We start from the raw sequence: 24,627 nt of genomic DNA, 5'->3' as shown, positions 1-24,627 counted from the left end.
GTGTTGCCATAGTTACCCGAGCTGTCAATCACCGCGCCTCCTCCCGCCCCGCTCGGACAGCTCTCTCAGTCATTGGGCAACTGGTGTGTCAATCTCGCCCCAGAGGCAGCCCATAGGTCAGAGCTGTCGCATATTGACCCGCCTCACCCAGGCGCCGCTCTCGATTGGGCAGCTGCGCTTGTCACTCTACGCCGCCGAGAGCAGGAGGCGGGCCCAGCATCTTGCTGCCGTTCAATACCCGCCTCCCATTGGCGGATCCTCCTGTCGCTCTGCGCCGCGGGGGGCGCGGATTGGCGGCCGCCTCACGGGGTATCCCGCCCCGCGGGGCCGTGCGGCGCAGGCGCGCCGGGGGCGGTGGCTGCGGCGGTGGCGGCTGAGCGGGGCCGGAGCGGGGCCGGGCGGCCCATGGGGCCGGGCCGCGCTGCCGATGGAGCCGCCGCGCAGCTGTGGCGATGGCGCGGAGGAGGAGAAGAAGCCGCGGCGGCGGGGTGGCGGCGCGGACGCCGGGCCCTCCCAGCTGCGGCGGCGGAGCAGCGGCGGCGCGGCGGGCGCGGACGGCGCGGCGGGTCCGCAGCCCCGCGAACGCGGCGGCTCCGTGAGCCGGCAGCGGCGGGACTCGGTCCGCAAGAACCGCCCGCGTGAGTGCGGGGGAGCGGGAGCGGAGCGAGAGCGGAGGGGGGGAGAGGCGGGGGGGCTGAGAGGATGGGCAGGGGAGGGGCGGGGTTATGGTAATGAGCGCGGTGGGTGGGGCTGTGGCGGGTGGGGGCTGCAGGGGCGGGGTCTGGGGAGGTGGGGCTGGGGGGGCGTGGGGCGCAGCAGGGAGGGAGGGGGACACGGGGACGGCGCTGTGAGATGGGCACGGCATGGGCAGTGTGGGCACAGCACGGCGGGGATACGGTGGGCTGAGGATTTGTCCAGCGTGGCCAGTATGGGGACAGCGCAGTGGAGTGATGGCATGGGCGCTGCATGGCCAGTCTGGAACGCGGTGGGGACGCAGTGGAGTGGGGACTTGTCCAGCATGGCCAGTCTGGGGACGGCACGGAGGGACACGGTAGGGTGATGACTCGTCCAGCATGGCCAACTTGGGAACAGCACTGTGGGGTGATGGCATGGGCACAGCATGGCTTGTTTGGGGACAGCACGGTGGGGACACGGTTGGACAGTGACATGGGCTAGGAGGTTGGGGTGAAGGATGGGACAAGCTGCGTTCCAGGAGCTCTTGGAGGTTTAGGATGAGGTGACACCTGCCTGGTGGGGCAGGACACGGGATGGGGCTGTGGTGGATGCTGAGGTTCCCAAACTGGGGGACCTTGGATGGGAAGGAAGGAAAGGCAGCTGGTGACAGAGGGTGAGGAGAAGGGCACAGCAGGACAGATGGAGGGACCAGGGTGTGAGGTTGTGGGGCTGGACTGGTAACTGTGAAAGCAATGGAGAGCAAAGGGAATAGTTTCAATTTTGGGAGGGAAGAACCCTACAGGTTTGGCAGGAGCTGGACACAGATCAAACCAGGCTTTTTAAGGAAAACACCCCATCCCTGTAACCACATTTGTAAGTGTCCTACTGGAAGCAGCAAAATGGATGGCAGCCTTCATTTTGGGAGCAGCAGGAGCTGCCGTGCAGGTGCCGTGGCTGTCACTGACTTCAGCCATGTTTGAGGAGGAACCGAGCGATTATTCCTTGACTTCTGCTGGAGTCCTTCCTCCTGGAAGGAACTTTCCATACCTGAAAATGAAACAACCTCGGTGTAATTCCTTGGTACCTGCACAGCTGTTAAAAAGATGAGAGCAAGAAATCTGGGCTGAAAACAGGGATCAGGATTCTGCTGCATCTCGGCTGTGACTGGCAGCACCAAGATGTTGTTACTGTATTCAAGTGAAGTTTTAAGAGTGTTCTGATCTTTTCTTGGTTGCTGGTGAAAAAGGCAGCTTCTCTTTCGCCTTTAGGGTGAAAAATAGGAATAGGGATCCGTGGGGCTGTTAATTAGAGACCTGTTAGTTAAAAGGCTGCAGGGACATGAAGGAGATCTCTGGTATGAGAATGAGGGAGGACATAAAGCTCTGCGTTAGGTGATGATTCTCCTCTGCCTTGCTCGGGGCAGTGTCTGTGTCTTCTCTGGAAAATGTGGTTTAAAGTTGGATGCTGAGAGAGGCGTGGGATACTTTATGGAAAACAGGTGTTCTGGCAGCTTCCAAGAAAGGGTTTGGATCCATTCTGTAAGGTCAGCATGGTGTGATTTGGGATTACAATGTAGTCTGACTTTCCTAAATGGTTCTTGTGGTAACTGGAAGAGAAATGGACTGGGACAAGTGTATCCCTTAGCAGGGACAATGCCTGATGTCACAGTAAATCAGTTTCAGAGTTAAAATGCTCCATCCCACCTTAAGGAAGACTCAAGCCAGAATGAAGGGGAAGCGCTTAATGGGCATGGGATCAAAAATATCCTACTTTAGCTCCCACTTGTCTGGTGCTGGCATGTGGCAAACGAGCTGGGTGACCTTGAGGCTTGTCTTGCCTGGCTGTGCTGGCAGATGCCCTGGCAGATGAGCCCCGCTTCCCCAGGAGTGGAAGGATTTCAGCAGGCTCGTGATCCTCCTTCCTCCTCGTCCCTCTGTGCCTGTTAGGTACAGTCAGGGCTGTTTCACTGCGGAGATCAGGGAAGAGGGCTGGATTTGGGATAGATCTGAAAGAAACAGTGCGCCCAACATCCCAGCTAAATTCCCATTCCCTGGAAATTTAAATTCCCCGTTTAAAAGTCATGTGGGTGTGGCGCTTGAGGACATGGATTAGGGGTGAAGATGACAGTGCTGTGTTAACGGTTGGAATTGATCTCAGAGGTCTTTTCCGACCTGAATGATTCCCTGAAATGTTTTCTGGTGCACTTAAGGAACTTCACTGAAGACACTGATTTTCCCTATGCCCCTGTCAGAAGGGGGAGAAGTCAAGGACATTTGCTCTCAGAAGGGTCTGAGAAGTGTCCCTGAAAACACGGAGATTTCTTGAAGCTTTGGAGTGTTGTGTTGGGAAAGGGAGCCTGACAGGGTTATTAGTGCAGGCAGACATGTCATATACAAAAACTTTATCAGCTCCAAGGACAACACAGGAAAATTCCCTTCTGATACTGAATTATCAGTGCCATTATTGAAATCCATACTTAAAAAATCGGACTGGAAAGATCCCAGATGAGTAAAGAGGATATTCCCATCGTGGTCCATAAGGGAGCTGTGGCTGTGGGCAGGGCGAAGTGCCAGGCAGAAACCTGATGATGAACAGGTCATAATGAGCAGGGGAATGTTTTTTTAATGAATCTTTTTTATAAGAGAAATAGATCAGCATTTCAGGTCATCAGCTTTTCCCCCTTTTCCCCTTCTTCCACTCTCTCCTTGCTCCTCCTGAAATCCTGGGATACTCAACAGAGATGAGTTTAGGTTATTTCCCTGGTTAGCAAAATGTGCTTCTCCCTTCTGTAGCTTGTTTGTTTGTTCCCTGAGAAAAAAGTATTATTTCCTTTCAACTGATTGCTTTTAAAAAAGTTGTAGTATCTTCTATCAGAATCATGCAAAGACATAATGGACACGTGACTTTAAATTTTCTATACAGAAAGTATCCAAGAAAAGGTAAAAATAAAATGCCGTTTTGTCGCTTCTTTGGTAATACAAAATTTAAGCTTTGATGTTTAAATATCTTTTTCTGTTTTGGAATGGTGTATGAAATATGAATTCCTGTCAGAGCCTGTTTTTAGGGATGGGAGGAAATGTAGACTTAGTGTCACTTTATATTAAGTGCTAATAAATTGTATTTTTTCTCAGCTGTAAATTTTCCAGCATGGTATAACACTATTAAAATATAATATTGAATATTTCAGAGTAAGCCTGGAGGTGCTGTCACACGCTGAACTAAATCATCAGACTAATCTTTTTAGCTCCTGATATAATTGGCTCAGAAGTTAAGGATCACTCTGAAATACAACTTGAGCTGCTTGTTTTGTGATGAAAATCCACCATGGAGATCTTTAATTATATCACCTCTTTCATCTTGACAGTTCTGCAGCTTCCAGAATAAATCTGTTGAGGGCTTTTTTTATTTACACAGTGTTAAATTTTATGAAGTAATTTACATATCAGATAAAGGCAATTTCTTTTTATTGCCCCAAAGATCTTACAGTCTGACTGTGAAAGGGATTTGAAGGGAGGGTGGCAGCTCTTGCTGTGGGCACACAAAGTATCCTTGAGCTTTTCTGGGATTATTTAGTCAGAGCTGTGAGCCCTTAACTTTGCCGACCAGTCTTTTGTTTGTTGCTGTTTGTTGTATAGCCATAGATCTGCCTCTGAGAAGAAGGTTTGTTTTTAAGACAAAGAGCTGTTTACCTGAAAATATATAGAGAGAGCTGCTTTTAAAATTGTCTGTGCTCGAGGATAGCAAGTTGTCAGGCCAATGGTTTGGGTTGGGAGGGACCTTCAAAACCTTCTCATTCCACCCCCTGCCATGGGCAGGGACACCTTCCACTATCCCAGGTTGCTCCAGCCTGGCCTTGGACATTTCCAGGGATGTGGTAGCCACAGCTTCTCTGCCCAACTCGCTGAGAATGGGATTCATGGCTCTCATCCTCCAGTAAAGCAACAGAGTTCCTCTAAGGAGACAGATTGCAGGAGGTTTGGAACTGAGAGCAGAGGATTTCCTGCCTTTCTTGGAAATGCCCAAACACCCAAGGAACAACTAAACATTTTCCAGAAGGTGCTGGGCAGGAGGAGAGCCCAGAGGGTCCATACAGATGATGTGCTTCCCTTGCCAGCCTTGGGATTTGCCATCCTTCCCGTTGTTCTCCAGCTGGTGAGCGCTTGGAAAGGAGACATGTGAGACTCATCCCAGCACAGAGATCTCCAAGTAGCAGCAGGGAGGAGGTGATGAGAGGCAGTGTTTGCATTTCCTGCCCTGGCCATTGATGCTGGTGTCTGGTTATTCCAGCAGAACCTTCTGACTGAGCAAAATCTGCCTCGGGGATGCCCGGGGGCTCCTGGATGCCGGCAGTTCTCCTGCTGCTCCTCGAGATCTGCGGCAGCTCTCTTGGAAAAATTGCTTCAGAGCCTTACAAGGGAGAGATCTCAGGATGGCTTTCATCTGCTGGGAAAAAAAATAAATCAGTGTTTCAGGAGAAATCTTGGTGGCAGATGGTGATGGCGTTGATCCAAGAGAGCTTCCTCCTCCCTCCATTGGATTTTTCTAGTTCTCAGACAGGGAAGAGCTGTCACTGCCCTGCATGTTCCTGTTGGATGACTTCCTGTAAGTGTCAGGAAAAAATCCCCAGTTCTTCATGTCCTTGGAGTGATTTCCTCCTCTTGTTTGTGTGCCATTCCTCTTTCCTACAAAAAAGGGTTTATAGGGAAGTTTTGTCCCTGTAATGGATTGAGTTCTCCAACAGGTGTTACTGCATAGGGAATCCTTTGCAGCAGGGAGAGAAGTACTTAATTCTGAGCTCACACACTTCTTCCTTGGATTCTTAACCTGTGGCTAGGATGTATATAATGAGAGATCCATAATTAACAATGATTTGGGGTAAGTTAATTACCTTAATAGGCTGTCTTTTCAAATTTATCCCTGGTGACTTACAGGGAAGGTACAGCCGAGCTGCTGCAGATGGAGAATACCAGCTGCTCTGTACGGAGCCTTTCCAGCAGTGCCACAGGGATGTGGGAGCCAGCTCTGGTCAGAAGTTGTATCCCAGCTCAGGGGGCTCGGTTTTCTTTTTAGGGCCAGTGCTGAGTAGAGATAGTGACCCATGAGCCCAGCCTGGTTGCAGTTACTCCCAGCTCTGCTGGCATCATTCCTGTTTCCCTGTTCCTGGTGAGGCAGATAGTGGACAACTGGTGTGGTTTAACTCCAGGCTTGATGTTCTGCCCAAATAAAAATTAAATTTATGTGTAATAAAATATTGAAGGTCTTGATGGTACTGGGTATGGGGTGAAGTTTCCAAGGAGCTGCTCTTTTTTTTGTGACCAGGAAAGCTGCCTAAACCGATGGACCCAGGTGGTGTTTGCCCTAAAATCTGGAAGGTTTGTGTTGCTGAGTGTAGGAGTTTGGTGTGTGAACTTTACAACCAACTTTAAAACAAATCTGTTACTTTACTGAAGCCGTGCACCAGCTGAGTGCTGGGAAGCAGGAGCCTGTTAGCTTGTGATGGAGCAGCCCCTGTGGCATTTTCAGGCATTTGGCTTCAGAGCACCGTGTTTTTGGATGTTTGTCTTTTCTGCTGCACATTAGTGAGACCATCTCCAAGTCCCCAACCTCTGCTCTTTCCCCATTTTTACCCCTGTGTAGCCTGGCAAAGGGAGTTTGGGGGAAGATTGTTGTCTAAATATAATGGTGGGGATGCTTTAAAAAAAAAGTCTAATGCAGAAATCAAATGGCATATTTTGACAGGAACAAATATATTCCAGGAATCATGGAATGGTTGGTGTTGGAAGAGACCTTAAAGACAATCGTGTTCCAACCCCCTGGTGTGGACAGGGACACTTTCCACTATCCCAGGTTGCTCCATGCCCCACCCAGCCTGGCTTTGGACAGTTCCAGGGATGGGGCAGCCACAGCTTCTAAGTGCCAGGGCCTCATCATCCTCACAGGGAAGAATTCCTTCCTAATATGTAATCTAAATCTCTCTTTTTAGTTTAAAACCTTTCCCCTTTGTCTTATCACTATCTGCCTGTGTAAAAGTCCTTGGATTGCCCCTGCTCCCTCTCTCTGCTGGGCTGCCATTCAGATTCTTTTCCCTTTCATTCATGAAAAGTTATTTTTGTGTCTGTTCTTGTTTGAAGTAAATGCCTCAGAAATGGAGAGTGATTGGGATTTGGATGTGTCTCCGAAAATAGAGCTTGCATCTTCTTTCAAGATTTCCTTTGGTGATGGTTGGGGGTGGCCTCTATGGAAATACATAAAAATAACTTGGTGGATTAAAAATACTTTGGGGAGCTGCCGGTGCCAGGAGCTCCTGGGAGCTGGAAAGCTCTGGAAGGGCCTGTACAGCCACCAGAGAATGTGTCCTCCAACCTGTCAGGCTCTGCCTGTGCTAAGATTGTTCCCTGAAGAGCCTGACATGAGGGATTCCTGCTCCAAAGGGGGAGGGATGAGGGCTTCTCCATGTTCCACCTTTATCTGTTTGCAGATAAGGACTTTTACTAAACCCTGAGATGCTGTTTTCCAGAGGAACGTTGGTAATGTCTGTGCTGGAGCATGTCCAGAGAAGGGAACGGAGCTGGGGAAGGGTCTGGAGCAGCTGAGGGAGCTGGGAAAGGGGCTCAGCCTGGTGAAGAGGAGGCTCAGGGGGGACCTTGTGGCTCTGCACAAGTCCCTGACAGGAGGGGGCAGCCAGGGGGGGTCGGGCTCTGCTCCCAGGGAACAGGGACAGGAGGAGAGGGAACGGCCTCAGGCTGGGCCAGGGGAGGTTTAGGTTGGATGTTAGAGAAAGTTTCTTCCCTGAAAGAGCAATCAAGCATTAGAACAGGCTGCCCAGGGCAGTGTGGAGTCCCCTTCCCTGGAAGGATTTAAAAGCTGTGTGGATGTGGCACTTGGGGACGTGGGTCAGTGGTGACCTTGGCAGTGCTGTGTTAATAGTTGGGATTGTGGAGGTCTTTTCTGACCTGTATGATTCTATGATTCAGGTTGATTTTCTAAGAGTTCCTTTTTTCCTTCTGGAAGCTACCATAAGGGTTGAATCCTGCTCCCATAAGCCCTAACATGTGGCTACATTTTTCCCTTTGCTCTGGAGCCTGTGCATCTCATTAGCTCCAGCCTCTCCTTTAGCTCATTAATAGTGATACTAATCTGTTCCAGTTCCCAGCTCTAATCGCAGATTCCATCAGATCAGGGGTTTCTCTTGATCTTTTCCAAGAAGCTCATTATCTAACACAGCTGTAAATGTTGCTGGGCCTGACACTGATGCATATTTTGTACCATGGGGGAATTTGACTAATAAAATAATCCAATTAGACATTTGTTTTTGTCTCCCTGCGGCATCTTAGATTACTTGTCTACCTCAGCCCTGTGTTGTAATTAGGGAACGTTTGTACATCCCTTTGATGTAAAAGCACTGGTGTTATCCGTGGCTCTGGTTCAGAACTTTGGAAAAGGAATAGCTGGGGATTAAACCTGCAGCAGGATCTGGCAAGGGTATGGATGCTGTCAGACCTGTGGGGAGGGATGTCAGTGTTTGAGTGTTGTACAGCAAATATTCAGAGCTCCTGAATGTGAGGGATCTCTAAATAGGAGCTGTCTCTTGTCAAAGACAGACCAGGCTGCCAACATTCCTGAAAATGGAGAGACCACATGGGTCCTTAGAGAACTGCATTAATTAATTCAATGAAAACTGTTTCCATGGAATCACAGGATGGTTTGGGTGGGAAGGGGCCTTAAAGACCATCCCATTCCAACCCCCTGCCATGGGTAGGGACACCTTCCACTAGAGAGGTGCTCGTGCTATGGCTGTGCCATACCCCGTCTCATTTTCTCTTTGTCTTCTCTCTGCAGTCTTTCCCTGGTTTGGCTTGGACATCGGAGGGACCTTGGTCAAACTGGTTTATTTTGAACCCAAGGACATCACGGCCGAAGAGGAAGAGGAAGAAGTGGAAAACCTCAAAAGCATCCGCAAATACCTGACATCAAACGTAGCCTATGGCTCCACAGGCATTCGGGATGTGCACCTTGAGCTCAAGGACCTTACCCTGTGTGGACGTAAAGGCAATCTGCACTTTATACGCTTTCCTACTCATGACATGCCTGCTTTTATCCAAATGGGAAGCGAAAAGCACTTCTCGAGCCTCCATACTACCTTATGTGCCACGGGAGGTGGAGCGTACAAATTTGAGCAGGACTTTCGCACAGTAGGCATTTTTGGCTTCTATACCATTAGGATCTGGTAGTGACGTTTCTTTGAAAGCTTAAAACTAGAAAACTTCCTCTGCACACTCTAAAACTTCTCTAAATCTTCATTTTGATGCTGTTTGTAACTCCAGTTAAACTTGGCATGTGGAGTCAAATTGGCATCTCCAAATTAAAACACTTTCTGCCCTGAACATAACTCTAAAACTATTCACTAATGATCTTTCTTACAAATCTTCCTCTCTGTTTTTAATCTCTGCTTGTGCTAATCTCAGTCTTGTGGGGTTGTTTTGGTTTTTTTTCCTCATTGCTGTCTTTCTCCTGCTTTATTTTCTTCCTTTGCTCACCTGGTTTCATTTCTGACACCTATGTGAATGAGCTGGTTGAGGTTCAGGCAGATTTTGTGGTAAATGTAACTGTCAGGAAGTTCATAGTTGGGATTTGACATCATCATGTGATTTCATTCTAAGTGGGATCCTTGTTCATGGTGAAAAACATGATAAATATTTGTTTAGTCAGGGCTTGGAAAAATGCATTTTAAAAGGCTTTTATAGAATCATTAAGGGTGAAAAGCCATCTAAGATCATCAAATCCAACTGTTCCCCCAGCACTGCCAAGGTCACCACTGACCCATGTCCCCAAGTGCCACATCCACATGGCTTTTAAATCCCCCCAGGAATGCAGACTCCACTACTATTCTGGGCAACACAACCCTTTCTGTTGTTTTTCCCAATATCCCATTTTGTGTGGTCAAGGCAGTGACATGAGAGGAAAATGATCTTGTAACTTCCTCACTGTTTTTTGATGTTCCTTTGGATGGGTTTTGTGGGATATTTTTGTCAGACAGTGTAAGTCCCTCATTTTTCCTGGCTTGTTCACACCAGTGCCTCAGCATCAGGGCCTAAGTCAGGCCTGTGGGAATTGCTGGAATTCACTCCGTGTCCATCTGTGGATCCAGATGGTTTTGCCCTGTTCCACACCTGATGGCTGGGGTACCTAGAAGTCCCTGTGCTCCCCTGTGATCTGTTCTCCCTCAGCCTCTGCAGGGAGCATGGACACAGCAGGACTGAGCTGGCAGTGAATGCATTTTTCCAGCCCTGAGCATAAACCCTTCAAATCCCTGGCTACTTCTTCAATATTCCTCTTTTTTCCTTCCCACCAGATGGGTGACCTTGAGCTTTGTAAGCTCGATGAGCTGGATTGCCTTGTGAAAGGAGTGCTGTACATTGATTCCTTGGGGTTCAATGGACACTCAGAGTGTTACTACTTTGAGAACCCGACGGATGCTGAGAGGTGCCAGAAGCTCCCATTCAACCTGGAGAATCCCTATCCTCTCCTTCTGGTGAACATTGGCTCAGGGGTCAGCATTTTGGCTGTCTATTCCAAAGACAACTACAAACGGGTAACAGGCACCAGGTGAGTGCTGGGGGGGGGGGTACAGGGACTTTGATTTTAGGGTCTGGAGCACATTCCTGCTTTGTAAATGGCATTTTCAGGGATGAGCTGCAAGAAAGGTGGTGAGAGGAATGACCAAGCTCCTGCTCCTACTGCAGTTACTCCCTGCCAGCAAAAATCCCTCCTGGAAAACAGGATCTGGATTTCATGTTTTGGTGTCTTTACTGCAGCCAGTCTATACCAAAGCTGGTCTTTTAGTTGCCCTGCTGTAGGAATTTAAGGGCTTTATTTATTTATTTTATAAGATCACATAGTTTGGGATTGTTAACACTCTTAGCTTTCATCCAAGAAGTTGAGATTTCCATCCTGACTTCCAAAAGTTGCCAGATTTTGGTGGAAGGGATAAGGGCATAGCAGTAATCCCCCAGTTCTTGCCCATCTTGAAGATGTTGCTCTTGTGTTCTGGCAAAGCCAAAGAGTTCTGTAGCTTTAAGCTCTCCTGAATTCCCTGGAAAGTAACAGTAGTAATAAAAATGATGATAATAATAATGATGATAATAATAATAATTTAAGCCTCTCAGTACAGTTCTTACTCTTACTATACATTATTAGTGGCATCTGTGCACAGTAAAGTGAACAAGACAGAGTTTTTCCCCCAACTTTTGGATATCTCTGCCCTGACACTCCAATTGTCCCTCAGGACTAATATTTATTTTCAGATTAACATCTCTGGATGCTGGGAAGAAAGTGAACAGTGTAACATAAGAAAATGGAGGTCTCATTTCACAACATGGCCCGTGCACAAAGCTGTGAGGGCGAGGGATTCCTCACAGGCTGTAAGATACGTGAGAGGAACAGACTTCCAGGAAAATGCTGCTTTTCCAAGATAATTCTCCCTAAAACAAGATGTCAGGAATGGTGTGACCTGAGCTAACTGGAACGCAGAGCTGAACAACGTGAGCTTTCATTTTCATTTTGCTTTACTTGCAGCCTTGGAGGGGGAACCTTCTTTGGCCTCTGCTGCCTTCTGACGGGCTGCTCCACGTTCGAGGAGGCCCTGGAGATGGCATCCCATGGGGACAGCACCAAGGTGGACAAACTGGTGCGGGACATCTACGGAGGAGACTACGAGCGCTTTGGGCTGCCAGGCTGGGCTGTGGCATCCAGGTAACGCCCTGCCTGGTTCTCATCTTGGTTTGATTGCCACTGGAGATCCTGCAAGGATGAAAAGCTGGATTTAGGTGCCTTAGGAGAGCAGCAGTTCCTAAGAGATCTAAGTTATTGGTAGCAATGCTTTTTAAAGGTAGCAGTCAATCCTTCAAGAGGAATCACTTTGGTTAAATTGGCAGTTCTTGTTTTCTCCTGGAATTCTGATGGGACCTTTAACCCTAAAACTGTCTTTACAGCTTTGGAAACATGATGAGCAAGGAGAAGAGGGAATCTGTCAGCAAGGAGGACCTGGCCAAGGCCACTTTGATCACCATCACCAACAACATTGGCTCCATAGCGCGGATGTGTGCCCTTAATGAGGTATTTTGGGAATCTCTTCCCTTGCTGCCTGCCTGAGGAACACCCCTCTCTTTGGGAACAGCTCTGGGGACCACTGGGAGAGGAGGAAAGGAGGGATAGAGGATGTAGAGGCTGGATATCTTTTCCTGTGTTGTTTTTACGAATTGTGCTGGATTTCCTGGCCAAGCCCCACCACTGCCACGGCCGTTGTTGGATCTCTGTGCTTTCAGCTTCTTTACAGTGCTGCCTTGTTGCATTCATGTCAAGCAGCATTGTACAGGGCTATGAAAGAGCAGAGACATGCTCTGCACTCCATCCTGAGCCTGCTTCCACGGGATGGGCAAATGGCATCCAGCATCCTCCTGACTCCTCTGGCTCTGCCTTCATTGCTGCCAAAACGAGGCAAGACCTGTCCTAAACAGCCTTGCTCATAATGTATCTGCTCATTCCTTGCTCTGGAGCTCAGCTGAATGAAATGAGGATCCTGAATAGTTCAGGGGAAATGTTAATCAGTGTGGGGAGGGAGGGAAAATCCGTAGAAGGATGTGAGTTCAGGAGCAGGTAAGACTCGATCCTGGTTCCTCGGTAAGAGGAGGAACTGAATTATTTTCTTGTTGGAGAACAAGAAAGCTTCAGAGCTTGGATCAGAACTATTTTAGGGTGGAAAAGCAAGGCTGGAAGTCTGGTTTAAATCCAAAATACCACTACTTGGTTGGTCTTTCCCTTTCTTTAAAAATTATTTTGGTTAAGGGCTCCTAATTAGTTTGTTTTCTCCCCATTTAAAAGTAGAGTGACTCAGGTGTTTCATGATGAGTCAAAGGCTCATCATGGGAGGAGAGGGGGAGATGGCACTTGATGATCAGTGTTCCCAGGCAGTATAAGGATTTCTTAGGAAAATCAGCTATTCTATCCAAATTCATGAGTTTGAAAGGCTGTAGATTGGCCTTGGAATTTCTGCAAGAGTCTGAGGAAGGGCTTGGCTTAAAATGGCCTGGTCCTGCTTTCTAATGGAATTATGGGTGGTTTTCTGCAGGTTCTGCCAGACACTTTCAGCAGGCACTTAAATCATAGAATTTCTGAACCATTTAGGTTGAGAAATCCTTTAAGATCATCAATCCCAACCATTCCCCCAGCACTGCCCAGGCCAGCACTGCCCCGTGTCCCCAAGTGCCACATCCACACGGCTTTTAAATCCCCCCAGGGATGGGGACTCCACCACTGCCCTGGGCAGCTGTGCCCGGGCTGGACAGCCCTTTCCATGAAGAAATTTTCCCTCATATCCAACCTAAACCTCCCCTGGCACTACTTGAGGCCGTTCCCTCTCCTCCTGTCCCTGTTCCCTGGGAGCAGAGCCCGACCCCCCGGCTGCCCCCTCCTGTCAGGGACTTGTGCAGAGCCACAAGGTCCCCCCTGAGCCTCCTTTGCTCCAGGCTGAGCCCCTTTCCCAGCTCCCTCAGCCTCTCCTGGTGCTCCAGACCCATCCCCACGGGGGGTTTTCATCATTGCAAGCAGAAAATAGAATTTAGCCTTAATATTCCTTTTTTTTCCCCTTAACACTTGGCAGAACATCAACCGTGTGGTGTTCGTGGGCAACTTCCTTCGGATCAACACCATCTCCATGAGGCTCCTGGCCTACGCCCTGGACTACTGGTCAAAGGGACAGTTAAAAGCACTTTTCTTGGAACATGAGGTGAAATTCCTTTTTAAAATTTGTCTCATGGCAAAATGCAAATCCTTGGAGCGCTCTGTAAACAGCCAGTGGAGCTGTTGAGTGCACGGTGCAGGAGGCTCTCAGGGCTTTGCTGCTACAGCCACAGCTATATTTTATTTTATTTTCTATTTTATAAAGTACCTCCCTGTCGTTGTATCTTTCCCCTCTCCTTTATATGTTGTTAAAATTACACCATGTGTTTAATAGCCTGGAGAAGGGAAGGCTCCAGGGAGACTTTCCAGTGCTGGAGAGGGACTTGGGACAAGGGGGAATGGCTTCCCACTGCCAGAGGCAGGGTTAGATGGGATATTGGGAAGGAATTGTTCCCTGTGAGGGTGGTGAGGCCCTGGCACAGAGAAGCTGTGGCTGCCCCTGGATCCCTGGAAGTGTTCAAGGCCAGGTTGGATGGAGTTTGGAACAGCCTGGGATAGTGGGAAGTGTCCCTGCCTGTGGCAGGACATGGAACTGAATGATCTTTAAGGTCCTTTCCAACCCCAACCATTCCCTGATTCCGTGGGTATTGCTGTTCTGTGTGAGGTGGATTTTCACTGGATGTTCCTTCCGCTCCTCAGGGTTACTTCGGTGCAGTCGGTGCTCTCCTGGGACTCCTGGACTCAGCCTGACTCTGTGTAGGATCTCTGTTGGACCTATGGATTCAGGTCACTCCCTGGGCCACTGAGCCCGTGCTTTGGGGGTCACTGAGCCCACGTTTTGTGTCGCAGCCCCTGCTGTGACTGTTCCACTGCTGTGGCCTGTCAGGACAGCACGGGGATGGGTGTCTGTAAGAGTTGAAATCCATCTGGGATTACAGTGCAGGTTTGTTCCAAGGATGTGATTGGAATACACTGGCTGGACATGGGGGTGCATGGGAAGGTCTGTGGGGCATTTCAGTCATGTGAAATTGCCCTTTTTAGGTAGTTTTACTCCGTGTTTAATGATGGTGACAAAGCAGTGCACGGGCACTCTGCTCCTTCCACTGGGATCCCTTGGAGTGCCGAGTGCCCAGGTCAGTTCTGTGTTCACAATCAGAGGTTCTCCATGTGCTGGAAAACGGTCTGGGAAGGGGGAAGAGCATCAGCACAGCCCTGGTGTGTAACTGCATATGGCCCACTGGATCCACAGTGGGACACAGCTGTGCTCTCAGCCAGGCTTTATCCCTGTTCCACACGTCCTTATCCCTGTCCTAGGGACAGAAGGTACAGCAGGGATCTGTGCCTCAGGGTGATTCCCATTGCAGCCTGCAGCGCTCCTACACAGCCCTCAGCACCCTTTGGAATGGTGTTAGGGGTGTCTGTCAGCCTCCAGCCTTGAGATCTAAATTTGAGGATGGAATAGGGGTATTTGTTTGTTTGTTTGTTTGTTTGGGATTTTCTCTCTCCCAAACTCGGCTGCACAGAACTCCACCAAAGAGATGCTTCCTTCAGTCACGCTTGGATCTCTGTAATATTCCATGTTACATTTATTAATGGCTACACTCCTGTCATTTTGGGGGAATCCTCCCCTTTCCGTGCATGCTGTACTCCCTCTTTTCCCTGTGCATGCTGCCACACAGCCTGCGAGCGGGATGCTGCGGTGTGGAGCCCCTGTGGAAGTTGCACCCTGGGGAAGGGGGGTTGGGAGGGATCCTGCACGCTCAATAAATGCTCTCTGAAAGCAACGAAGTATCTGCACCTTCCCTCGGGATGTGAGCTCATGGAGACATGGCCTTGGAAGTGCTCTGGCTTCCCAGTGAGCAGCTCCTTGGAGCACAGGGAAAGCTGTTGAGGTCCTTCAGATCAGGTCATGGTGTCTGGGTTTATCCCAGGATATCAGGATGACCATCACCCTGACCTCAACACGCCCTTCCAGTCCTGGTTTCTTTCCCGAGGAACCAATTTCCAGCTCTCTGATCCCCTTGTGAGCCTGGCTGGAAGTGCTGGACAGTCCCGAGCTCTTCCCTACATCCTGAATCCCACCTGGCTCTGCCTGTTGCTGCATCCCCAGATCTGAGCAGTGTGAGGTGGGTTCCTCATGTGGCAGCTCCCTCTGAAAAGGGAGGAAATGGGTTCAGAGGGTGTTTGCTTTGCTGGGTAGATCTGTGTTCATCTCTAAACCTCAGCTGACTGTGAGCTGAGATTCTGGACACAGCCAGGGATTTGACAACTGGGAAAAAATCTGGAAAAAGAGTGCAGGGCTCATGTGGAAGGTGATCTGAACTGGCTGGGGAGGAAAATGTTTTTCCTGCAGACTAACACAGGTTTCAGTTGTGTCCTGCTCTGTGTTCCTATGATGGTACTGGAGAGGTGAGGGCTGGGAGCAGGATCCTGCAGCTCCGGGAGTGGTTTGGGTTGGATGAGACCTTACAGCCCCTCCTATTCCCACCCCTGCCATGGGCAGGGAACCTTCCACCATCCCAGGTCACTCCAAGCCCCATCCACCCTGGCCTTGGGCACTTGCAGGGATGAGGCAGCCAGAGCTTCTCTGGGCAGCCTGTTTGGGATCAGTTGAATGCAAGACCTCATTTATTCTTCATTCCTTGTGAAGTCACACAAGAGGTTCCCAAACGCTCCATTAAAAACATCTCCATTTCCAGAGTGCTGACTGAAGGGTTTCTACACTCAGCTCTTGCTGTACCCCCTAAAACCCAACACACACGTACCTGGCTGGCCTTTCACTCACCCACCCTCAGGGCCAAAACTCATGGAAAAGGCACAGAAACTTCAGCTTTTTGGAATATCCGTGTGCCTGGGACCTCTGTGGCTCCTTGATGTAGGGGGTCAGTGCTGGGCTGGGCTGGGGAGGGTGTGTGAATCCTTGGGATACACAGGAAAAAGCCTGGCTTTTATTAATCACAGCAGCCTTGGGGGCTGAGGGCTGATGCAGAAGCCACCTTGCCATGGTTCTGCCGTGGAGAGCTGGGAAATCTCTGCAGGGCTGGGAATTCCCAGCAGCAATCCCACAGCCTGATCCACCACAGTCCCTGCTCCGAGACACTGGTGTCCCTGGGCACAGCATCCTGCAAGTTTTCCACATCCTCACTCTGTACAGGTGCGTGTGTGACTCCTTTTTCTCGGGATTTTTGAGTAGATCCAGCACAGTCTGATCCCAGCACCAAAGTTCCTGGCTTATTGTCTATCCTTTTTTTGTAAACTGCTTGTTTTTTTTTTCTTCTTGTTATAAAATACTACAGTTATTTTTTATATGCTTCAAACCCTTTGTTTGCTTCTTGTCTCGTTCTTGGAGCTCCAGCGCAGCGGGATGGATGGTGGTGGGAATGAGCAGAAATGTGCTGGGGAAATCGGGGTCAACCACTTGGTTTTTAGCTTACTGAAAATAATTGTTGGCAATCCTTGATTGTTTCTCCTTCCCTGCATGTTTCAGGCTCTGGGAATCACTTGTATTTCAAAGCATTTTAAAGGAGGGGGGGAAAAATTTAACGAACATTAATTATTCTGGGGGAAATTGCAGCGTTTTTGGCTTTGATGAAAAACTTCCTTGCTGATCATTGATAGGAATGGGATTGGTGGTGGTGCAGCATCAATCCAGAGCAGGAGCCGTGGGGTGGAAGCAGCAAAATAACTGTTCTGTGCAGCTCGGTGGGAGATCCAGACTTTGTCCCAGCAGTGGGAATTGCCTCCCAGCGAGCTCGTCATCCCAAAAAGGGCTGGAATGGCAGCCAGGCGCTCAGTTCCTGTGGCTCCTTCTGGAGGTGGTGAACGGAACATTGGGGGAATGGCTTCCCACTGCCGGAGGGCAGGATCAGATGGATACTGGGAAGGAATTGTTCCCTGTGAGGGTGGGGAGGCCCTGGCACAGGGTGCCCAGAGAAGCTGTGGCTGCCCCTGGATCCCTGGCAGTGTCCAAGGCCAGGCTGGACGGGGCTTGGAGCAGCCTGGGATAGTGGAAGGTGTCCCTGCGCATGGCAGGGAATGGAATGGGATGGGATGGGGTTTGAAGTCCCTACTCATCCAAAGGATTCCATGGTTTCGGTGGTGTTCAGGCACGATCCGGCACTAGAGGGCAGCAGCCCCGCGCCGGGCAGGGATCGGGGGACATCGGGACAGGGACAGGGGGACAGGGACATCGGGACAGGGACAGCGGGACATGGACAGCGGGACAGGGACATCGGGACAGGGGGACAGGGACATCGGGACAGGGACATCGGGACGGGGCCAGCGGGACATGGACATCGGGACAGGGACAGCGGGACGGGGACAGCGGGACATGGACAGCGGGACATGGACAGCGGAACGGGGACAGCGGGACATGGACGCGTGGGAGCCCCGCCTCCTCCTCCACACCAGGGCCCTGCAGGGATCCCAGCCTGGGGGTGGCCCCAGCTCAGCCACCCCCATGGGGACAATCCAAGGGGATTTTTTCACCCGCCTGGTCAAGCCTTGAGGAAGAGGAGGAGAGGAACAAAGTGAGCAGGAGATGGGGATGGAGCTGCACCCCAGGAGATCCCATAGCGCTGAGCCGGGAGCTGAACCCGTCCCAACCCTGCCGAGGTCGGCATGAGGGGGTCGGGCCGGGATGCGGGCTGGGAAGGTTGGTTGGAGGAATATCCTCTCCCTAAGCAGGGAAGCTCACCCGTGCCCGGAACCTGCAAAATCCCCCTTGGCTGGGGGTTTTGGGGTGCGCTGCAGCCCCCCTGCCCTCATGGGATGGTGTCCCCACCGGCGTGGCTGGGAGCGATGCTCTGCTCTGGGACAGGGATGCTGCTGGGACAAGGGGACATGGACAACGTGACCCAACCGCCAGCCCTGCTGCGGTCCCTCCCCTGCTGGGGACATCCCCGGCGTGACAGGGAACAAGGGATGGGGGGACAGAGCCCCTGCAAACACACCCCCGCTTCCAAAACCTGCTTTTATTTACATTTCAAGTCAAATCACATGCAAACTCTCGGTTGTTTTTTTTTTTTTTTTTTTTTTCTTTCCTGGTTTTTCCTTAAGAAGAGTGTGATTAGCAAAAAAGACGCATTATTAGAATTTTCAAATAGCAATTAAATATACAAAAATAGAGCTTACAAAAAACCCAAACAAACAGAGGGAAAAAAAAAAACAAAACCAAAACCAGCGAATGTTTTAAAAAATATTCTGCTGCAGAATTTGTAGTGTACAAACACGTCTATGAGGCTCCACGCTCCATAAACAGTCCCGGGTTATTTGGGAGGGGGGACGGCACCAGGAGCCCCCCCAGCCCTGCCCCCGGGAAAGCCGCTGCCGTGTAATACTGACACCCCCCTCCCCCAAAGCCCGGGAATGCGACTGGTGAGGATGGCAGGGGACACCCAAAACTTGTGGTCGGAGAGGCGAGAGGGTGGCCCAGCTCCCCGCCAGGCGCTGATGGGGGGTTTGGGGTGTTTTGGCAAGGGAAACCTCTGCCCAGAGACCCCCGGGGCCAGGCTGGAAGCAATGGGATGATCCCGAAGGCCGGGATTTTTTGCCTGCCCCCCACGCCAGGGCTCTCACTGCAGCTGAGGCCAGGACGGTGCCCGTTCCAGGGACTGCAGGCCCCTGAGGTAGCCGAGGAGGAGGGGCAGCCACCCCCGGGAGGGTGGGAGGGGAATCCAAACCCGGGAGACCCACACAGCCACCACCCGCTGCTCCCGGGGGTGACACCGGGTGCCACGGGGACACCCAACCGCAGCACGACTCCAGGGGCGAGACCCCCTCTTTTCCTGGTGGGAATCGCAAAGGCAAAGGAACCGAAGGCGAAGAGAAGGGGGCAGGAAGCGGCCGCGATGCCGCGGGGTCCGCCCCGCGTTCGGGGGAGCAGGAGGGGCCGGAGCTCGGGGCCGCCGCGGTGCTCCGGGAGGTCGCTGGGTGCCACCGCGCCGCTTCCCGGCGGCCGCGGCGCTGGAGAAGGGAGGTGCTGGAGAAGGATGTCGTGCCGAGGACGCCGACTCCCCTCCTGGCCCTGGCGGAGGATCCGAGCCCAGGCTTCATCCCGGCAGGATTTGGGGCTGCTCAGCTGCGGCCGAAGTGCTTTGGTTGTGTCCGAGCGCCGCGGGCGGGCGCGGGCCGGGCCCGGCCCCGCAGGGACTGACTATACGATGTTCTGCGAGCCGGGCAGCGGCCCCTGCGGCGGGCCCGGGTCCGGCTTCCCGTGCAGCTGCGCCAGCTGCAGCACCGGCATGTTACACAGGGGACACACCTTCCGCACCTCCAGCCACTTGATGAGGCACCTGCGCACACGGGGGACACGGGGCGTCAGTGCGGACACACCGCACCTCGCTGCGGAGCTGCAAAATCCCCCCCAAACCTCCTGATCCCGCCCTGGAGCTTTGCTGCTGAACAGTTTTTAATTCATCATTTGAGTACCTTTATGTTTTATTGGGATTTTTTTTTGGGGGGGTGTCTCTGTGTGTGTATATACAGGGATTTTGTGTTATGCTTTATATAAAATTTGTATTTATATTTATATTTATATTTATATTTATATTTATATTTATATTATAGGGATATAAAATGTATACGCCAAAAAATAAGCTATATACGTAAAAGGTGTCTGTGAAATTATAAATACAGAATCTATAAATAATGTACCAATAATACACAATCACATATATGTGTATAAATATATAAATTTATATCATGCATATAAATGTATAGAAATAATGATAAAAATTATGTCAATAATTCTGATATCATACTATTATGTATCCTGTATATTATATATAATTATACATATTATATATTATATATTATGTATAATTATATATATTATATATTATATATACTTATATAGTATATACAATATATATAGTATATATACTATATATATGAATGTTGTATAAATACATTATATAATATATAAAATATAAATATATAAAACTAGATAAAATGTATAAATAAGCAGAAAATAGAAAAATATCTGTAATAGATAGTAGGATATTATGTAGCTTTAGCATATAGTATATTATATAGTATTATTACATAAAACATTGCTATTATTTTATATAGTCACATAAATTTTTGTGGTTTTGCTTTATATAAACCACGGGCTATATAAAAAAATATATATTTACATTTTTCCTGGAATTATAGACTGAGTTGGAAGGGTCCCCATGAGGCTCACCAAGGCCAGCTCCTGCCTCTGCATGGGGCACCCTACAAGTTAAACCCCAGCTCCCCAAGCTGTGAATCATTTCTCCAGCTCCCAGCCTCTGCTGCTTCACATCCTCCAATTCATCCAACAGGGGCTTTTCCTGCCATTCCTGCCCTGGAATGGGGGTGGGAAGAGCCCCCAGCCCCACTGCCCAGCCCACACTTACTTCCTGTGGAAGGCATGTTTGCAGGGACAGATCCCCAGCTCGTCCTTGGGCTTGAACTCCTCCAGGCACACGGCACAGATCTGCAAGGTGTGGGATGCACAGGGCGGTGTCAGTGGTCAGGGCACAACATTTGCACGTCAAAACTACACAGATGGCCAAAATCATGGAATCATGGCATGGTTTGGATAGGAAGGGACCTTAAAGATCATCCAGCTCCATCCTTTTCATGGGCAGGGACACCTTCCACTATCCCAGAGTGTTCCAGGCCCTGTCCAGCCTGGCCTTGGGCACTTCCAGGGATCCAGGGGCAGCCACAGCTTCTCTGGGCACCCTGTGCCAGGGCCTCCCCACCCTCACAGGGGTGAAATCCCCCCCTAAAGCCTTCCCAAATTTCACTGGCTGAGCTTTGGAATCACAGTCTGAGGCTCAGGTCTCCCTTTTCTGGGAAGGGACCATGGAGCCTCCACAGAACAGCCCCAAAGCTGGATGTGTTTGAGGTTTTAGGGTGCAGGGGGATGGATCCAGGCTGCTGCTTGGTCCCTGGGACTGAGCTGCATCCGCAGGGACACTTCTGGGAAAAGGAAAAGGCAATGGGCTGTTGCCATCCCTATCCCAGGGCTGGGAAAGCTGGTGGCTGTTTTCCCAGCAGGCAAAAGACTCAGCCAAAACCTCCTTCACCCTCGCAGCCAATTCCTCCTGACTCATTTTGGATATCCCAGGGGATTCAGGATATTTCTGGGTGGTTTTCCCAGCCTCCTCGGCCTGGGATCTCTGTCAGTGCACCAGGGCCAGGTGCAGCTGTTGGGGTCATCTCCTGAGGAACACACACATCCCGAGCTCCCCTGGGGCCTGGGAGAGGTGGAATGATGGAAAAAGGGGAAAACCAGACCCAGAGACAGGGAGGGAAGAGCTGGGCGGGCGCTTTCCCTCCGCAGGGCTCCGGGCAGCCGCCCCATCATGTTGGAAAATTCCCACCCCGTCCTCTGCTTTCCAGAAACACTGCCTGTAAATGCCAAAATACAAATGCCCAAAATGGGATATTTTTGAGCTAAACCCTGCCAGGCTTTCCCAAATCCCAGGGAAGAGCTTGAACTGCTCTGTCCCCTTCCCCACAGAGCCCTCGTCCTCCCCGAAATCTGGGAGATCTGCAGGCAGCTGGGAACAGAGCTGGAGGAGGAGGAGGGCTGAGCGTTATCTCAGCCATTCCCGGCTCTGGCACATTCCCAAATCCTTCCTACAACTCATTTCTCACCCCACTGAAGTGCTTTGAAGCCGGTGTGCCGACAAAAACCCCACTGCAGGTCGATTTAATGGGAGTGGATCAGAAACAGGGGCCTGCAGCAGGGACTGCCTGGAACCCTGGGGCCCTTGGGATTTACCCTGTGGCTGTGGGGAGCGGAGGGCGAGGCTCAAACGTGGGATGGGCTCTGCTCAGGGGATTAAAATAAAATAAATAGTGGCTTATAAACAACTGGAGCTGGTCGTGAGCAGATGAGCAGCCTCGTGCCCGGATGTGGGTAGGCATTTTTGTTGTCTCTTGGGGAATAAATAAATCCAGGCTGTGCCTGACGTGGGATTCGAGCAGATTCCTGCTGAAATTCAGCAGGAAAAATGGGCTGTGAGTAGGAATGCTCAGCCCCCAAAAGCCTGGAAAGCCATGGAGAAAAACTGAGGTGCTTCAGCCCTCAGGGGGTGGGGAGGGAGGAGTGGATCTGCCTCTTCCAGGAGTGTTTATCCTGGATTTCAGTTTTCCCTGCCCACAGCTGTGGTGGATATTGTCACACCCCGACCGTGGCGGGACCAGAGGGGACGTCCCCACCCAGGGACACTGTTTATACAAGGCCCAGCCTGCCTTGGCCTCCCCTTATCCACAGCTTCTTATAAGCGTGATAAGAACGCAATAAATAACAATAACGATGCAGGAAAACCCAAGGGGAGCCAGGAGGAGGGAAAAGGGTTTAATCCAGATTTTTGTAGAGGAGCTTTCCCCATTTCCAAAGCACAGCTGCCTGCATGCTCTGCTCCCAGTGGAGTTAAATTTGAGGATTTTCCCCCTCCCCAGGGTGAGGAAGAGGAGGCTGAGGGAACCTTTGTTACCCCAGGACATGCTCACCTCATGGAGGTTCAGCTCCTTCACCTTCTCCTTGAGTATGACCTGCAAGGCAAAGCACTGGGGTCAGGACAGAGCTTCTGCTGTCAGCATTCCCAGGAAAAAGCTCCACAAAGGGATCCCATTGAGTGTCCCAGTAGAACTGGAAACCCCCCAGTAAACCCAGCACAGCCAGGGAGCACGAGGGGCCCTCACCCCTGCACAGGGACAGGAGGATGGGAGCGCTGGGACAGATAAAACCACAAGCACCAAATCCAGGAGGTTTCCTCCCAGATTTATCCCTCCTGGGCCACCACACTCTTTTTCACCACTTCATTTTCCCTCCATCCAAGCTGAACACCTGGAGAGGGCTATAAATCCAGGATAACTGTGTGTTATCAGCCCAACTCCACCCACCTTCCTGCTTGGATCAAGAGATCAGAGGCAGAAAATCCCACAAATCCTGGAGAAAACAGGACGGGGAAGCAGCAGCCTGACACCCACCTCTGGGCCAAGTTTATTTTAACTGGTGAGTGCAGGTGGGTGCAGGGAAGAGCTGGGCTTGCCATGGAGCTGTTCCCTGGAAAAGCCCTGTGGCTGCAGGGATTTGGAGCAGCTGGGTCCAACCCTGGGAGCAGATCCAGACCCCACAGAACATGGACTGGTGGCTGGGGAAGTGATGGCACCACTGCTCTGCAGTGGGTGAGGGCTGGAGAGGTTGGGGTGCTCCAGAGGTGATGTTCCCAGTGCTCAGGACTTCAATGGAAAATCCAGAGACCTGGGGATGAGCAGGTGAGGGATGGTCCTGGGGGGCCCAGCTGGTAGGGGACAATTAAATCAGCAGGGACAGATTGGCCTGGATGTTAGAACTGCCCTTGGAGGGCCAGAAACCTCCCAAGGAGAGGACCAGCACAAGGACAACTGATGGATTTGGCACTAGGGAGAAGGGAAAGAAAAGCTGGAGGATCATCTCACCTGTTTGTAGGCGTAAAGCTCTTTGTGTGCCTGATGCCTGAGCCTGCAGTGAAACCAGGGAGAAACGTGAGGTCAGGCAAAAAAATGGGATTATTGTAATACCTCAAACATTCCACTTTCCCAGATTTAACATGTTATATTTTAAATTTTTTATTTCAGAAATGAGGATGGCCACAGGAAACGACACGTTTAGGCAACATCCAGCTTTCCCTGTTGCTGGGAAGGCAACGTCTCCATCCCCAGGCACACTCCTCCCTTATCCCTCTTTTGATCTCCCTGATTTTCTGAGCAGACATCACCCACATGGTTAAGACCAGAAAAAGTGGGTGAGGAAATCACAATCTGCCATAAATCCCCTCAGTTCCCAGCCACTTCTGCTGGCAATAACTCCAAAACTGGATGCGGCACCGTTTTCCAAGCGACAGGGATTCAGACCTGAGGAAAGCTCTGCTCCTACTCCAGCAGGGACAGGGAAGGAGATTCCCTGCCCAGAGGTTTCCCAACAAAGCCCCCATCACACTGCTTGGGTGACACCGGGTTCCTCAAACTCGGCTTTATCCTCAATTCTAAGATCCATCAAACAACATCCACTCCTGCAGCAAACTGAGGGATGGAGAGGAGTGGGATTAAACTATTCCAAGAACATCTGCTGCAGTGGGAAGTCCAGCAGGAATTTTAGGCCACAAGCAAAGTGCTGGTTCTATCCCCTCCCCCTCCAGTCTCCCCTCTCCAGAGTCAGAGCCAGCAGAGCACTCCACAGGCATCCACTGGTTGGAGAAGCCCATTATGTTCCTAAAATAAATACATTTAAAATTAAAATAACTAATA

At 50.6% G+C, this 24,627-nt stretch overlaps 2 protein-coding genes across 6 annotated transcripts in view; one reads left to right on the top strand and one right to left on the bottom strand.

Moving 5' to 3' along the window:
• Positions 1–349: 349 nt before the first annotated feature.
• Positions 350–16,673, top strand: PANK2 (pantothenate kinase 2). 2 transcript variants are annotated; one of them, XM_069014762.1, is made up of 7 exons: positions 350–638; positions 8,515–8,867; positions 10,028–10,281; positions 11,251–11,427; positions 11,667–11,790; positions 13,334–13,459; positions 14,053–16,673. In XM_069014762.1, the coding sequence occupies exons 1-7, from the start codon at positions 428–430 to the stop codon at positions 14,101–14,103; spliced, it is 1,296 nt and encodes a 431-aa protein (XP_068870863.1). In that variant the 5' UTR covers positions 350–427; the 3' UTR covers positions 14,104–16,673. The 2 variants fall into 2 exon arrangements, with proteins under 2 accessions (XP_068870863.1, XP_068870864.1); XM_069014763.1 differs by lacking the exon at positions 350–638 and having other exon boundaries at positions 8,634–8,724.
• Positions 16,674–18,311: 1,638 nt separating this feature from the next.
• Positions 18,312–24,627, bottom strand: part of RNF24 (ring finger protein 24) — a 29,001-nt gene continuing 22,685 nt past the window's right edge. For all 4 annotated transcript variants that reach the window (XM_069014761.1, XM_069014760.1, XM_069014757.1 and 1 more), the window contains 4 exons: positions 23,800–23,842; positions 22,849–22,890; positions 20,736–20,815; positions 18,312–19,646 (listed from right to left, as the gene is read on the bottom strand). In XM_069014761.1, the coding sequence (XP_068870862.1) occupies positions 19,508–19,646; positions 20,736–20,815; positions 22,849–22,890; positions 23,800–23,842 (304 nt within the window). In that variant the 3' untranslated portion in view covers positions 18,312–19,507. The remainder of the gene's footprint in view (positions 19,647–20,735; positions 20,816–22,848; positions 22,891–23,799; positions 23,843–24,627) is intronic.

The sequence above is a fragment of the Aphelocoma coerulescens genome, chromosome 4, assembly GCF_041296385.1.
Source record: "Aphelocoma coerulescens isolate FSJ_1873_10779 chromosome 4, UR_Acoe_1.0, whole genome shotgun sequence".
Taxonomy (NCBI): Eukaryota; Metazoa; Chordata; class Aves; order Passeriformes; family Corvidae; genus Aphelocoma; species Aphelocoma coerulescens.
The sequence above is the reverse complement of the archived record's forward strand: the minus strand, read 5'-3'. Positions and strand labels throughout refer to the sequence as shown.